Source organism: Amblyomma maculatum, chromosome 4 (assembly GCF_055883805.1).
Source record: "Amblyomma maculatum isolate TAMU_Amacu chromosome 4, ASM5588380v1, whole genome shotgun sequence".
Lineage (NCBI taxonomy): Eukaryota > Metazoa > Arthropoda > Arachnida > Ixodida > Ixodidae > Amblyomma > Amblyomma maculatum.
In genome coordinates, this window is record NC_139347.1 from 161,616,748 (window position 1) to 161,629,578 (window position 12,831).

At 44.4% G+C, this 12,831-nt stretch overlaps 1 protein-coding gene across 1 annotated transcript in view; it reads right to left on the reverse strand.

Moving 5' to 3' along the window:
• The window catches only part of LOC146193376 (MAM and LDL-receptor class A domain-containing protein 1-like), a 204,074-nt gene that overhangs the window by 17,421 nt on the left and 173,822 nt on the right, over positions 1–12,831 (reverse strand). Inside the window, 2 exon segments of the mRNA XM_084600530.1 lie at positions 10,140–10,254; positions 11,871–12,007. Of these exon segments, the coding sequence (XP_084456656.1) occupies positions 10,140–10,254; positions 11,871–12,007 (252 nt within the window).

Consider the following 12,831-nt stretch of genomic DNA (forward strand, 5'->3'; position numbering starts at 1 on the left):
TGAAGGAAAGAAGCCAGCAGTCGGCGAGGCCAAAGACAGCATTGGGGATTATACTTTGTCTTTTTTTTAAATCTTCGGTAACAACATAAATTAGTAATATAATCTGTTTTAGGCTAAAGATAAACACAAAGTAGAAGGAAAAACAACGTGCCGATGGTGGGGACCGAACCCAAGACCTCCGAATATTGCAGCACCGGACGCGATATTCGGAGGTCGTGAGTTCGGTCCCCACTATCGGCACGTTGTTTTTCCTTCTACTTTGTGTTTATCTTTCGCCTAAAACAGATTACATTACTAATTTATGTGATTACCAAAGTAAAAACTAAAAACAAAAGAAAAAGTACACATCACAGTTCATACAGAATATACAATCTAGTGTATCACAATATTGCTGTCAGCTGCGGCCTGCTCTACATTTAAGCACTCACATCTGTTCGAAATTAACCACGGACCTGCTCGCTGCTTGTCCTTCGTACGACCAACTCTGTCTATTCAAAAATATTTAGGCCAACAAATTTCTGCGAACTGTCTTGGCGACTAGATAATGTCGACTCTCGTTTTGTAGCAGGTTTCCACAAGTATAGGAGAGTCCTTCGGGGTGCCGTTGTTCTTGCTAACATCCAAAGGCCAACATCCTAGATATTTCATTCATAAAAAAAAAAATAATTTCATAATGACCTTTTGATATATATATTTCTGCTCATTACACTGAATCTGGAGATGGAGGCAAACTCTACATATAGAGAAACAGTCTCTTGCAATAAAATTGTCACCTCTTTGGTTAAACGCAGAAATTTGATGAAAAGGTAAAAATAAAGTGCTCAAAAAAAATCAAAAGCTTCGGTTCGTCGATCAACATCAATTATTGCCCTAAATCAGCTATCCGCACAGGTATTCGTTTTTCGGTGTCATCCTGGAATCCAGGTTTTTTTTGTGCAGGTGTACAGGTATTCAGATGCGCTTCTGCAGTTTTCCTCAACAGAGACTACTTCGCATTTCACATTTGATGGTTACCACTTTAAATCTTAATATCAAGAGAAAATATTCATAAATGTCGAATACAGAAATTTGCGAGTTTTCGCGCTCGCACGAACAATGTCTTTTTCGACAACTTACTTCCTCGACCTAGACTATATGGGGGGGGAGATTAAAAAACAAACATCATTTTCGTCTTTATATAAAATACGAAAGCTTGTAAGTTTTACCACGTTACTTTGAAAAGAACTGAAAGTTGATAGCGTCTTATCCTAGAGTTGCCGCCGTGGATGATGGCCATTAAAGCAGTCAAGGGGATTCTATGTCATGCCTGTTGTATACAAACATAAGCATTGATGCAGGTATTGCCGGTACCTGAAATTAGCAGTAAATTAGCAATACTTCAGAGCAAGCGAACTGTGAATGAAATTAGGGAAACCCATGAAAGACAAAGGCCAAGTCACTGCTACAAAAATAGGACATGAGCATATATATATGCTCATGTCATATATATTCCATATATATTCCATATTCCATATCACGCAAAGACAGGCCGACGCGAGGCGGAGGCGTGGCATTATTGATAAGAAAAGATATAAGTTTCCTTACGTTACCTGAAGTTGAAGGGGTAGAAGCTATCTTTTGCAAACTCTGCTTTTCTGATTCTACCATCGTTGTGGGTTGCGTCTATCTTAGTCCTTGTTCTGATCCTATCATACTCCAATCATTGTATACGTATATGCAACATCATGTTAAGGGGGCGAGACTAATACTTTTAGGTGATTTCAATCTTCCTGAAATTAACTGGAACACCCTGCACCATAATTCACCTTGCGCCGATGTTGTTTTTGATATAATGCTTTCTTTTAACCTTTCGCAAATCGTAACAGAACCCACACGTGTACAAGGAACCAGCTCCAACATTCTAGATTTAGTTTTCCTGAGTAGTCATTTCCCCTGTCAAGAAACCAATGTGGAAATTTTAAATGGCCTGTCTGACCACAAACTAGTAATGTGTTCGGTCCCGCATCACTATAATGCACCTCGTTTGCAATCAACAATAACGTATCCCGACTACAACCGAGCTGACGACACTACCATACTTGATACTTTATCGCACGAACTAACATCATTTCAACATCTCTCGGATGACATACCCACTGATATAGAAACATTGTGGCAGAGATTTAAAAACGTTGTGTCATATTGCATCACTAATTATGTGCCTACCAAGGCTAAGAGAATACGCAAACGTAATCCATGGATAACTCGAGCCGTAATTCATGCCAAACGAAAAGTTCGACGACTGAAAAAAGTGCAATCACCGAGAACAATTGAAAAATTAACCTTGGCTATCACTGATTTGAAATCCAAAATAAAAACAGCTAAAACATTTTACTTTACTAATACGCTGACTCGCTTCTTAAAAGATGCTCCCCAAAAGTTCTGGCGTCACCTCAGCCCTAAATCAAGAAATGAAAACCAAGCTTCTCCAGACGAAAACCGAAATATTGCAGCCGCGCTGAATAACTACTTTACTTCTATCTTCACTACAGACAACGAAACTACGCCTCGTACTAATTTTTGCTCCGGAAATTACCTAGAACCCCTTACCGTAACAGAAACAGGTGTCTTAAACCTCTTACTAAACTTGGACACAAAAAAAGGATCAGGGCCTGATGGAATCTCTAACATCTTCTTGCGTAGATATGCCGAATGGATAGAAAAATTTTTAGTGGTACTCTTTAACAAGTCGTTGTCAGCGCACACCCTTCCTAAAGAATGGAAAATAGCTAAAGTGACACCTATACATAAAACAGGAAGCAAATCAGATCCCTCAAATTTCAGACCAATTTCACTAACCAGCACAGTATGCAAACTACTAGAACACATTATCTTAAAACACATAACAACCTACTTAGAAGAAAATCAAATTTTAACACCTCTTCAGCACGGTTTTCGGAAAGGAGTTTCTACAGTCACACAACTAATCGAACTTACACATGACATATCCTTCGCCATTGATCAGCAGAAACAAATCGACCTAATTTTCTTAGACTTTTCTAAAGCTTTCGACCGTGTATCACACTCTAAACTTATTATGAAACTAACTGCAACCTTTGGAGCTGATAGTAGATTGTATTGTTGACTACCTGACTGACCGTACTCAATTCGTCGAAATTAACAACGCGAGGTCCGAAACAGCCAATGTAACATCCGGTGTACCACAAGGCAGTGTTCTGGCCCCAGTATTATTTTTAATTTTTATAAATGACTTACCTACTAGTGTTTCTCACAATATTAAACTTTTCGCCGATGACTGTGTACTTTACCAGGAAATTAACTCTGTCAATGACCATATAATTTTAAATAACTCCCTAACAGCAGTGACAAAGTGGTGTGAAGAATGGCAAATGACTATTAATGTTAAAAAATCAGTTACTTTGTCCATAACCAGAAAGTTACATCGATCAGTTTTTCAGTACACATTAAACAACATTCCCCTTGCCTCGGTTTCCGAATATAAATATTTAGGCATAACACTGACCTCTGATTTCAGATGGGATTCTCATGTTAACATTGTCACATCAACCGCCTTAAAACAGCTATTTTTCATTAACAGACGCCTTAAACAAGCACCATCGGAAACAAAGCTACTCGCCTATAAGACATTTGTCAGGCCAGTTCTAGAATATGGCAATGTTGTCTGGTTCCCTTTCACTAACAAGCTTACTAAACAGATAGAAGCAGTACAGAGGAAGGCGGTCAGATGTATATATAACAAACACAGGTTGACAGACTCACCAACAGAACTACTCAAACAGGCAGGACTACTCACCCTTCAAAACAGAGCAAAACTAGCGCGCCTTAAAACCATGTACCAGCTAATACACAATCACTTAAAAATCGACACTTCAAGATACATATCAAAATCACAAACAAGACAAACACGTAATAATCACGCTCACACTCTAAACGAGTTTTCATTCCGTACTGACACTTTCAAATATTCATACTTCCCTCGTGCTATACGCGAATGGAACACCTTACACACATCCATTGTTAATAATTCAGCATTAAATGCTTTTAGTACACGTGTGAAACATAAGCTACTTACATCTGGCTAATTACTGTGTTCTTATGTCATTACGAATTTTTCTCCTTCCGTTTGTGTTTCACTTGTATTATTTGCCCGCGAAAATCTTGTCATACGCTCCTCAATCTGTCTTATTGCTATAGTATAATTTGTTATGCATAATTTTGGTATCATATTCTTTCATGTACTTGATTAATTGCTATTACTATATTTTGTACCTCTATTTTTATGCCCTTCCTGTTACGATCCCTGATGGGATTAACAGTATCGAATAAATAAAAATAAATAAATAAATAAATAAATAAATAAATATATTTATATATATACTGTGTGGCGCTTCGTCTTCCACATGGCTGAACGTGCTGCTTCATCTTCATCCTGCTCCCTCTTGTAGATACCTATCGTCATCGCGGAGTGTGTTTGGCTGCAGTGTGCGACCAAGGCTTCAGGTCTACAATAAAGCCTGATTCCCCAAGTCCTACCTTCGCGTTACCTTACACGTGGTGGAGGTGCGCCTTGATTTCCCCGCTGCTTCGTCACCTGCATCCACCTGGAGCTTCGTTCTGGCCGCCGTTTGACCCCACCACCATCGTCATGACTCAAGAGGGCCACTCCGCTACTTCGGCTTCTACCAACTCGACTCCAGCTCCCCTGGCCACTTGGACTGTCAGTAGCCGTCAGCGCGACCCGCAGATGTTCGCCGGTCTCCGCGGCGACGACGCTGATGACTGGCTCGACAGCTACGACCGGGTCAGGGCTTTCAACCGGTGGGACGATTCTCTTAAACTAATTAATGTGTCCTTTTATTTGACGGATGTGGCGAAAACGTGGTTCCTAAATCATGAATCGACAATTCCGGACTGGGCTACCTTTAAACAAAAGTTACGGCAGATTTTCTGCGCTCCTACTGTTCGGACGGAGTCCGCCAAGAAGCTCGAAGCCCGACTTCAGCGGTCCAATGAGACCTACACCTCTTATATAGAAGATGTACTTGCACTTTGTCGGCGCATAAATGACACCATGCCAGAGGCCGAGCGGGTTCGGCACGTCCTTAAAGGTATTGGGCCACTCGCCTACAACGCCCTGGCCGTGCAGAACCCTACCACAATCGATGCCATTATATCGACTTGTCAACGCTTTGATGAACTACAGTCAATACGCTTGCAGCGTGATCCCACTTCATTTGGTTTCACTGCCAACGCTGACCTCCGTGCGCTTATTCGCGAATTAATTCGTGAAGAGCTCTCGGCTCAAGGTAATTCGTGCCGACCTGCATCTGAGCCACATCCTTCAAGTGCTGGCCTGCGTGGCATTGTCAAAGAAGAGCTGGCCTCAATGTCCTACTCCCCCCAAACATCGGTCGCTCCTACCATCTGTCAGGTGCCAACGTACGCCCAGGTCACGTCCTTGCCGCCTGCAGTTGGAGCGCCTACGCCACCGGCGCCTACCACTGCTCATGTCGCTGCATTGGCACCACCTACCGCAGCGCCGACATACTACCCCAACTGGCGCCCAGCCCGCCCTGTTTGTTATTACTGCGGGTACCGAGGCCATATTTGCCGCTTCGGTAGTCGCAGGCTCCAGAATGAACGCCGCGGCTACGACACATTTGAAGCAGACTACTCTCCTCGCTTTTCCGGCTCTAACCCCCGTTCATTCCCTAATTATCCGCAACGTTCGTCACCCCCGCCAGAAAGCCCCGCTCCGCCTGCTGGTTATAGGCCTTCAAGACGCCGTTCTCCTTCGCCTTTTCGCCGCTCAACCTCGCCTCTCCGTCAAGCTTCTCTGACGAACCCCCACCTATCGGAAAACTGACCACTGCAGTTTTAGGAGGAAAAACTGCACTCTTCGCCATCCCAAAAATCCTCCGGAACGTCCCTGGAACATTATTTTAGTGTGGGTTGAAGGTTTATCTGTTGAGGCTTTGGTTGACACGGGTGCCGCTTTTTCTGTGATACACACTGACTTGTGCTCCCGCTTGCGAAAAGTGAAAACGCCTTATGATGGACCTGAACTCCGTGGAGCTAATGGTGCAATCATTCGGCCTTTTGCTAAGTGTACTGTGCGAGTTTTTGTTGATGGCGTCCGCCACCATGTACAATTTGCCGTGATGTCACCGTGCGCTCACCCAATTATTTTAGGCTGGGATTTTCTATCTGCCGCATCAGCCAGCATTTCGTGTCGCGACAGGGTCATTTACATGAACGAGAGCGATCCGGCTTCTGAACCTCCCGTGACCCGTCATCGCCTGCTTGCCGCTACTAACTCAGTGTTGGCCCCTGGATGCGAACAACTTGTCGCGCTTACTTCTACTGACATTGATAACGGAGATGTGCTAATCGTGCCTTCTGATCGCCATATGACCCGTGGAATCGCGCTACCACCAAGTCTTGTTCGGTTTGAGCATGGTACAGCGCTTGTCGCTGCTTCGAACACTTCCCCAGAGCCTATTGTGCTGACTAAAGGGACATGTTTTCCTTGTGCACTGGACATTCACCCGGTGTCCTTCACCACCCTTACCGCCCCCTCTTCCTCACCAGCAGCTTCTTCCGATGCTTCTCTCTGTGTTCTCTTTGGCACCATCAATCCTGACCTTCCTGCTACTCACCGCCAGGCTTTGCAGGAATTACTTCGAAAACACCAAGCCTCCTTTGATGTCACTTCTTTGACATTGGGCCGAACGTCTTCTGCACAGCACCGCATTATTACAGAAGGTACTTCTATTGTTAGCCGCCGCCCTTATCGTGTTTCCTTATCAGAACGTAAAATCATAGAAGATAATGTGAATGATATGCTCCGACGAGACATTATTCGGCCCTCAGCTAGCCCCTGGTCATCTCCGGTTGTCTTGGTCAAAAAAAAAAAAGGATGGGTCCGTGCGTTTTTGCGTTGATTACCGCGCACTTAACAAAGTCACTCGCAAAGATGTTTACCCTATGCCACGAATTGACGACTCCCTCGACTGTCTTCAGGGCACCGAATATTTCTCCACTTTGAATTTGCGTTCCGGTTACTGGCAGATATCGATGCACGAAGCAGACAAAGAAAAAACCGCATTCGCTACTCCCGATGGGCTTTACGAATTCAATGTCATGCCTTTTGGGCTTTGTAATGCCCCCGCTACGTTTGAGCGCATGATTGACACTGTTCTTAGAGGACTTAAGTGGAAAACATGCTTGTGCTACCTGAACGACATAGTTATCTTCTCTGCGACTTTTTCTGATCATTTATGCCGCCTTGATCAAGTATTAACGTGCCTGGCTTCCGCCGGTCTCCAGCTGAACACAAAAAAGTGTAATTTCGCCAAGAAAGAAATCAAGATCCTGGGCCACCTCGTCAGCCGCGATGGCATTCGACCCGACCCTGACAAGCTTGCTGTAGTTTTGAACTTTGCACGCCCTCAGCGGACTAAGGAACTACGCAGTTTCCTTGGCCTGTCTTCGTACTTTCGCCGTTTCATTCGCAATTTCGCTACCATTGCTGCACCGCTCCACCGCGTCCTTACCGACAGTACTACTTTCAATTGGTCCGAAGAATGCGAAAAAGCTTTCCAAACCCTAAAGAATGCCCTCACTTCGGACCCTGTTCTCGCTCACTTCGACGACACTGCTGCTACCATTCTCCACGCCGATGCCAGCAGCCTCGCTATCGGCGCCGTACTTCTGCAACGTGACACCGCTTCTCGGGAAAAAGTAACTGCGTTTGCCAGTCGAACTCTAACACCAGCGGAACGCAACTACACCATCACAGAGCAAGAGTGCCTCGCTGTCGTTTGGGCAGTTCAGAAATTCCGCCCTTACCTCTACGGCCGCCATTTCACGATCGTTACCGATCACCACGCTCTCTGCTGGTTATCAACCCTCAAAAATTTGACTGGACGCCTGGGCCGTTGGATTCTGCATTTGCAGGAATACCACTTCGATGTCATATTCAAATCGGGTTGCAAACATCGAGATGCCGATGCTCTTTCCCGCTGCCCGCTCCCAGAATCATCACCCAGTGCTTCTTCGCGACTTCCTGCGTGCACCCTGGACGTCCCAATGCCGTCCAGAGCTCCAAACATCCCCTGTGCTACTCCTGCCGCTGCTGCAGATCGCTACGCCATTATTTCACACCAGCGAGCCGATCCCTACTGTCTTTCCCTAATCAACCTTCTCACCGGTGCTTCTCACCCTTCTACCGCTAGGATGCGCAGGCAACTCCAAAAGTTTAAACTTGAGAACGGCGTGCTCTCCCGTTATATTTATTTCTCTGAAGGCACCCGTTGGGTCCCCGTTATTCCGAGAGCGCTTCGCACCCGTATCCTGGCGGCTTTCCACGATGATGCTACAGCCGGTCATTTAGGCTTTCATAAAACTTACCACCGCGTGAAAACCAGTTTCTTCTGGCCAGGCCTCGCCTCAAGTGTGGCAAAATACGTCGCCTCTTGTCTGCCATGTCAGCGCCGCAAACGGCCCACTTCTCCTCCTGCTGGCCTAATACAGCCGCTACCTTGCCCTGCTACTCCTTTTGCCGTTGTTGGTATAGACTTATACGGGCCACTTCCATTTTCCGCACGAGGTAATCGCTGGATCGTCACCGCCGTCGACCACCTAACACGCTACGCTGAGACCGCTGCCCCGCCTAATGGCTCAGCACATGAGGTCGCGACCTTCTTTTTGGAATTGCTCGTACTGCGCCATGGGGCCCCTCAAGTGCTTCTTAGCGATCGTGGTCGGACATTTCTGTCGACGATTGTAGCCGAAGTTATTGAGGCCTCAACCACACATCACAAATTGACCTCCAGCTATCACCCGCAGACCAATGTGTTGACTGAGCGGTTCCACCGCACGCTTTCTGACATGTTGTCTATGTACATCGACCAGGACCACCGAAACTTTGACGTAATACTTCCGTTTGTTACGTTCGCCTACAATACGGCTGTACAGCGGACCACATGTTACACCCCCTTTTTCCTCGTTTATGGCCGTTCTCCCGCTACCTTTATTGACGCCTCTTTCCTTTCTACAAATGCCAGTTCCTCATCCTCTCTTCCTGACCAGTTCCTTTCCCGAATGGCCAAATCTCGTCGCCTTGCTCGCGTCAACACGGAAGCCAGCCAGGAAGACCGCAAGTGCCGCTATGATGCAACCCATCGCCAAGTTTCGTTCCGTCCCGGCGACGAGGTGTTACTTTGGACACCATTACGCACTCCTGGCCTTTGTGACAAGTTACCGCACCGTTACATTGGTCCTTACACAGTTCTTGCAAAAACCTCCCCGGTCAACTATCGCGTCTCCCCTGTTGACCCTCCTCCGGACTGTTGTTACCGTGGCACTGAAGTTGTCCACGTTTCACGTATGAAACCTTTTATTCGGCGCAATCCTGCGGACTAACTGCGGCCAGGCTGGCCGCTTTAACTGCGCGGGCGAAATAGTGTGAGCACTGTGTGGCGCTTCGTCTTCCACACGGCTGAACGTGCTGCTTCATCTTCATCCTGCTCCCTCTTGTAGATACCCATCGTCATCGCGGAGTGTGTTTGGCTGCAGTGCGCGACCAAGGCTTCAGGTCTACAATAAAGCCTGATTCCCCAAGTCCTACCTTCGCGTTACCTTAATATATATATATATATATATATATATATATATATATATATATATATATATATATATATATATATATATATATATATATATATATATATATATATATATAACATATTTGTTTATTCCCCCATGTATATAAACTTATATTAGCAATTTCATGGGCACACCCATGAGGCGAAGGAGTTGCTTTTCAACCCTCAGAAGAAACTTTCATTATAAATAACAGGGAAACAGGGAATGTCCTGTGGAGAATAAAAAAGAATCCCTTGACAAAAATTATCCTAGTGGTACCGCGGCCCGAAGTTAGTCTGAAAGTATTGTTAGAGACAGATATAGGCGACCTATTGACCCTATACTTGTAAAATAATGTTACTTCTGCTGGTAAAACACATGTGGCCAAAATATTTGTACGGAGTAAAACGGCAATAGGTTCGCACCTTCATACAGTTCATAAACAAACAAAAAACCGAATCAGTACGTACCAGACTGAGGAGGCCTTGTAAGAGGCGGTTCCACTTCGCACTTGCCCGAACGGACATCGATATCATCGATGGCAACGTCGCTAGCACCGCGTCCTGTTTGCCCCGTGATCAAAATCTGCGTAATCGAAGGCCAGTCTGTAGCAGAAGATTCGCGGCCACTCGTATTTTAGAATGGCGAAGTGCCATTATTGCTTGGAGTCCCACATGCTTACGGGCAACATCTCGCAACATGGAGGAAAAAAAATACTTGTCAAAGGTCTTGTTTTCTTCAAGAATTTTATCTGGATGCCCCGTCAATATCCTAGTACTCAAATTTTACTTACAATGGCCGGTGCAATCCATGAATTCAAATTTGTAGATGCATATCACATAAGCGCCTCCTGGATTGCGGCACGAACTTGCACTGTTTACGGACATCAAATGTATATTCCGGGACACATGAAAGCACTACTTTATCTACTCAGGCTGAATGAAGCGTGGATTGATATTTGATATGGAAGCAGGCTTTTCCTTAATCATAGTTGGTGATTCTGCATCCTGCCTGAGATAAACAATTCACCTTTGAGAAGACTGAACTCCAAAGAGAATCTGAGCCTAAACTCTAGCGCCATATATGAAGGTGAGGAGATAGTTACTTGTCTTGTCCTTGGCCAGTACTGTCCCGCTTCATGTAGAGTAGATTTATGGCTTCAATGTTTAACAAAACCCCACTTCAAAAAAGAAAGCTTTACAGCATTCGTTCTTACCAGCAACACTATGACAAATGTCTGCTACTTGTTCTTGTAATTTGCTACACTAGGCTTAAATAGTTGATTTTTATTGTAATATTTATAAAACTTCCGAACATTGTATAAACGGCTACGTGTAGGAATAATGCGTAATATTACAGAGTTCGAAGCATGCAGTGAGTAAGAAGAATGCTAGCTAAGCCCGGTATCTACTGACACGCTATATGCCTGCAGGTCACAGTGCTTCGTATTGTGGCCGGCGCCTTGCGCATTGTTCTCCACTTAATAAACACTACACTTCTTCGTTTCGAGTTAAAGCTAGCTACAGCACATATTACCCACATGCTTCATTAGGACCATACTGTGTATCCCAGAGTATCGTATTTGTAAACGCAAGTGTGCAGCCTACAACTACAGCAACCTAACAATGTTGGACATATCTTTCAAATAACTTAACAAGCTAGCTCTACACTGAAACTGTGTCATTTTAGCACACCACCGTTTAATTGGGACAAAGAAAGAACATACGCGATTTCATAATCTATTAATCCCTACTATGGAGACCCTGCATCGCTGTTTTCAATTTTTTGAGTCGAAGACTAGGTTCTCACGTCAAAAGGTCTAATTATGAATCAAGGAATGTCGATGACAACGTTGCATTATCTAATTGCTTGAGTTATTTTGGCTTCATTATGTTATTTAAAAAACTGAAGTTTATATTTGATGAAGAGTACGTGTGTAGTATATTTAAACTGCTATGTGTTCAGAAATAACAGCGCAACTGAAATATAAAAGACATGATGCATTTAAGAGAAACAGGAGCCATTGTCTACTGCGTCGAGGCCTAACACGGCTGAACATTCTATGAGCCGCCTAGAAAATATTCAGACGTATTGCAAACGGATAGTAGAGGATAAGTGCATTAGGAATAAAAAAAAATTGCCGAAATATGTTTGTTTTCATTCACCCCCATTGGTAGCGCACGTTACTATCAGACTCTCACCGAGAACCGAGAAGGAGCGTCTGTACGTTCCACAGTAAGAAGGGTCCATTCAGTGGGAGTTTTGGCTTCCACGGTCACTGGCTGATGATATGGTAGACCAGCCTCGTTGAGGAAAGCAACCCCAAGGAAAGCTCCCGCTGCAAAGAAAAGTGCATGATACTACATAAAGCGCGAAATGTTAGGAGGTATGAACGACACAAAAACACGATTGGTAATCGCTAAATTACCGTAACGAAGCTCCAGATGCAGGAAATTATTTTAACTGCATTATATTTAGAATTCATTCCCCTTCCCTGATCGCAGATGATTTCATCATAAATAAACTATTTCGTTTTAATTACGTTATTTATAGGCTGATAGGTGGACATTGATCATTAAAAACTTTGCATCAGCGGCTAATCATGTACTTGATTCTTCTCAACAAAACAATCTTGACTCTTCATAATCGATCGAATACTTCCATTGCCCTACAACTGAGTTTATAGGGCGCAGCTTTTTAGATTATATTACGGCTGTATTTTATGTTAAAAACTCCTACCTCTGCCTAAGGATTTGCTATTTCACTTAAAAAGGACATCTTCGCGCATAGTGCATGAGGCAGGTTAGGATGTACATAAAGTGAAGGTGTAGGGTGCCGCATTATTGTGTGTATGTAGTTCCTTTGTAAAAAATATATATTTCAAGGGGTTTGCTTCAAAGTCTGCAACAAAGCTCATGCCACCTCCTGGAGTACATAAGCTCGAGAAGGGTGAAGACGAGACTACTTCTCACCGGCGAGTTTTGAAGCTAGAGGCAGGCTGAGAGACCTGGGCCGGCTTGCACGATAAAGTCCGAGCTAAGTCCAGACTTAAATGGTGTCTTTAGAAAGACCAAGCTTATTTAAGACGGCTCGTGTTCCGAACGTCGAACGCTTCGGGTTCATGTTCACCAGAGTGGCTTCCCAGAACGGCCTCAGCAACCA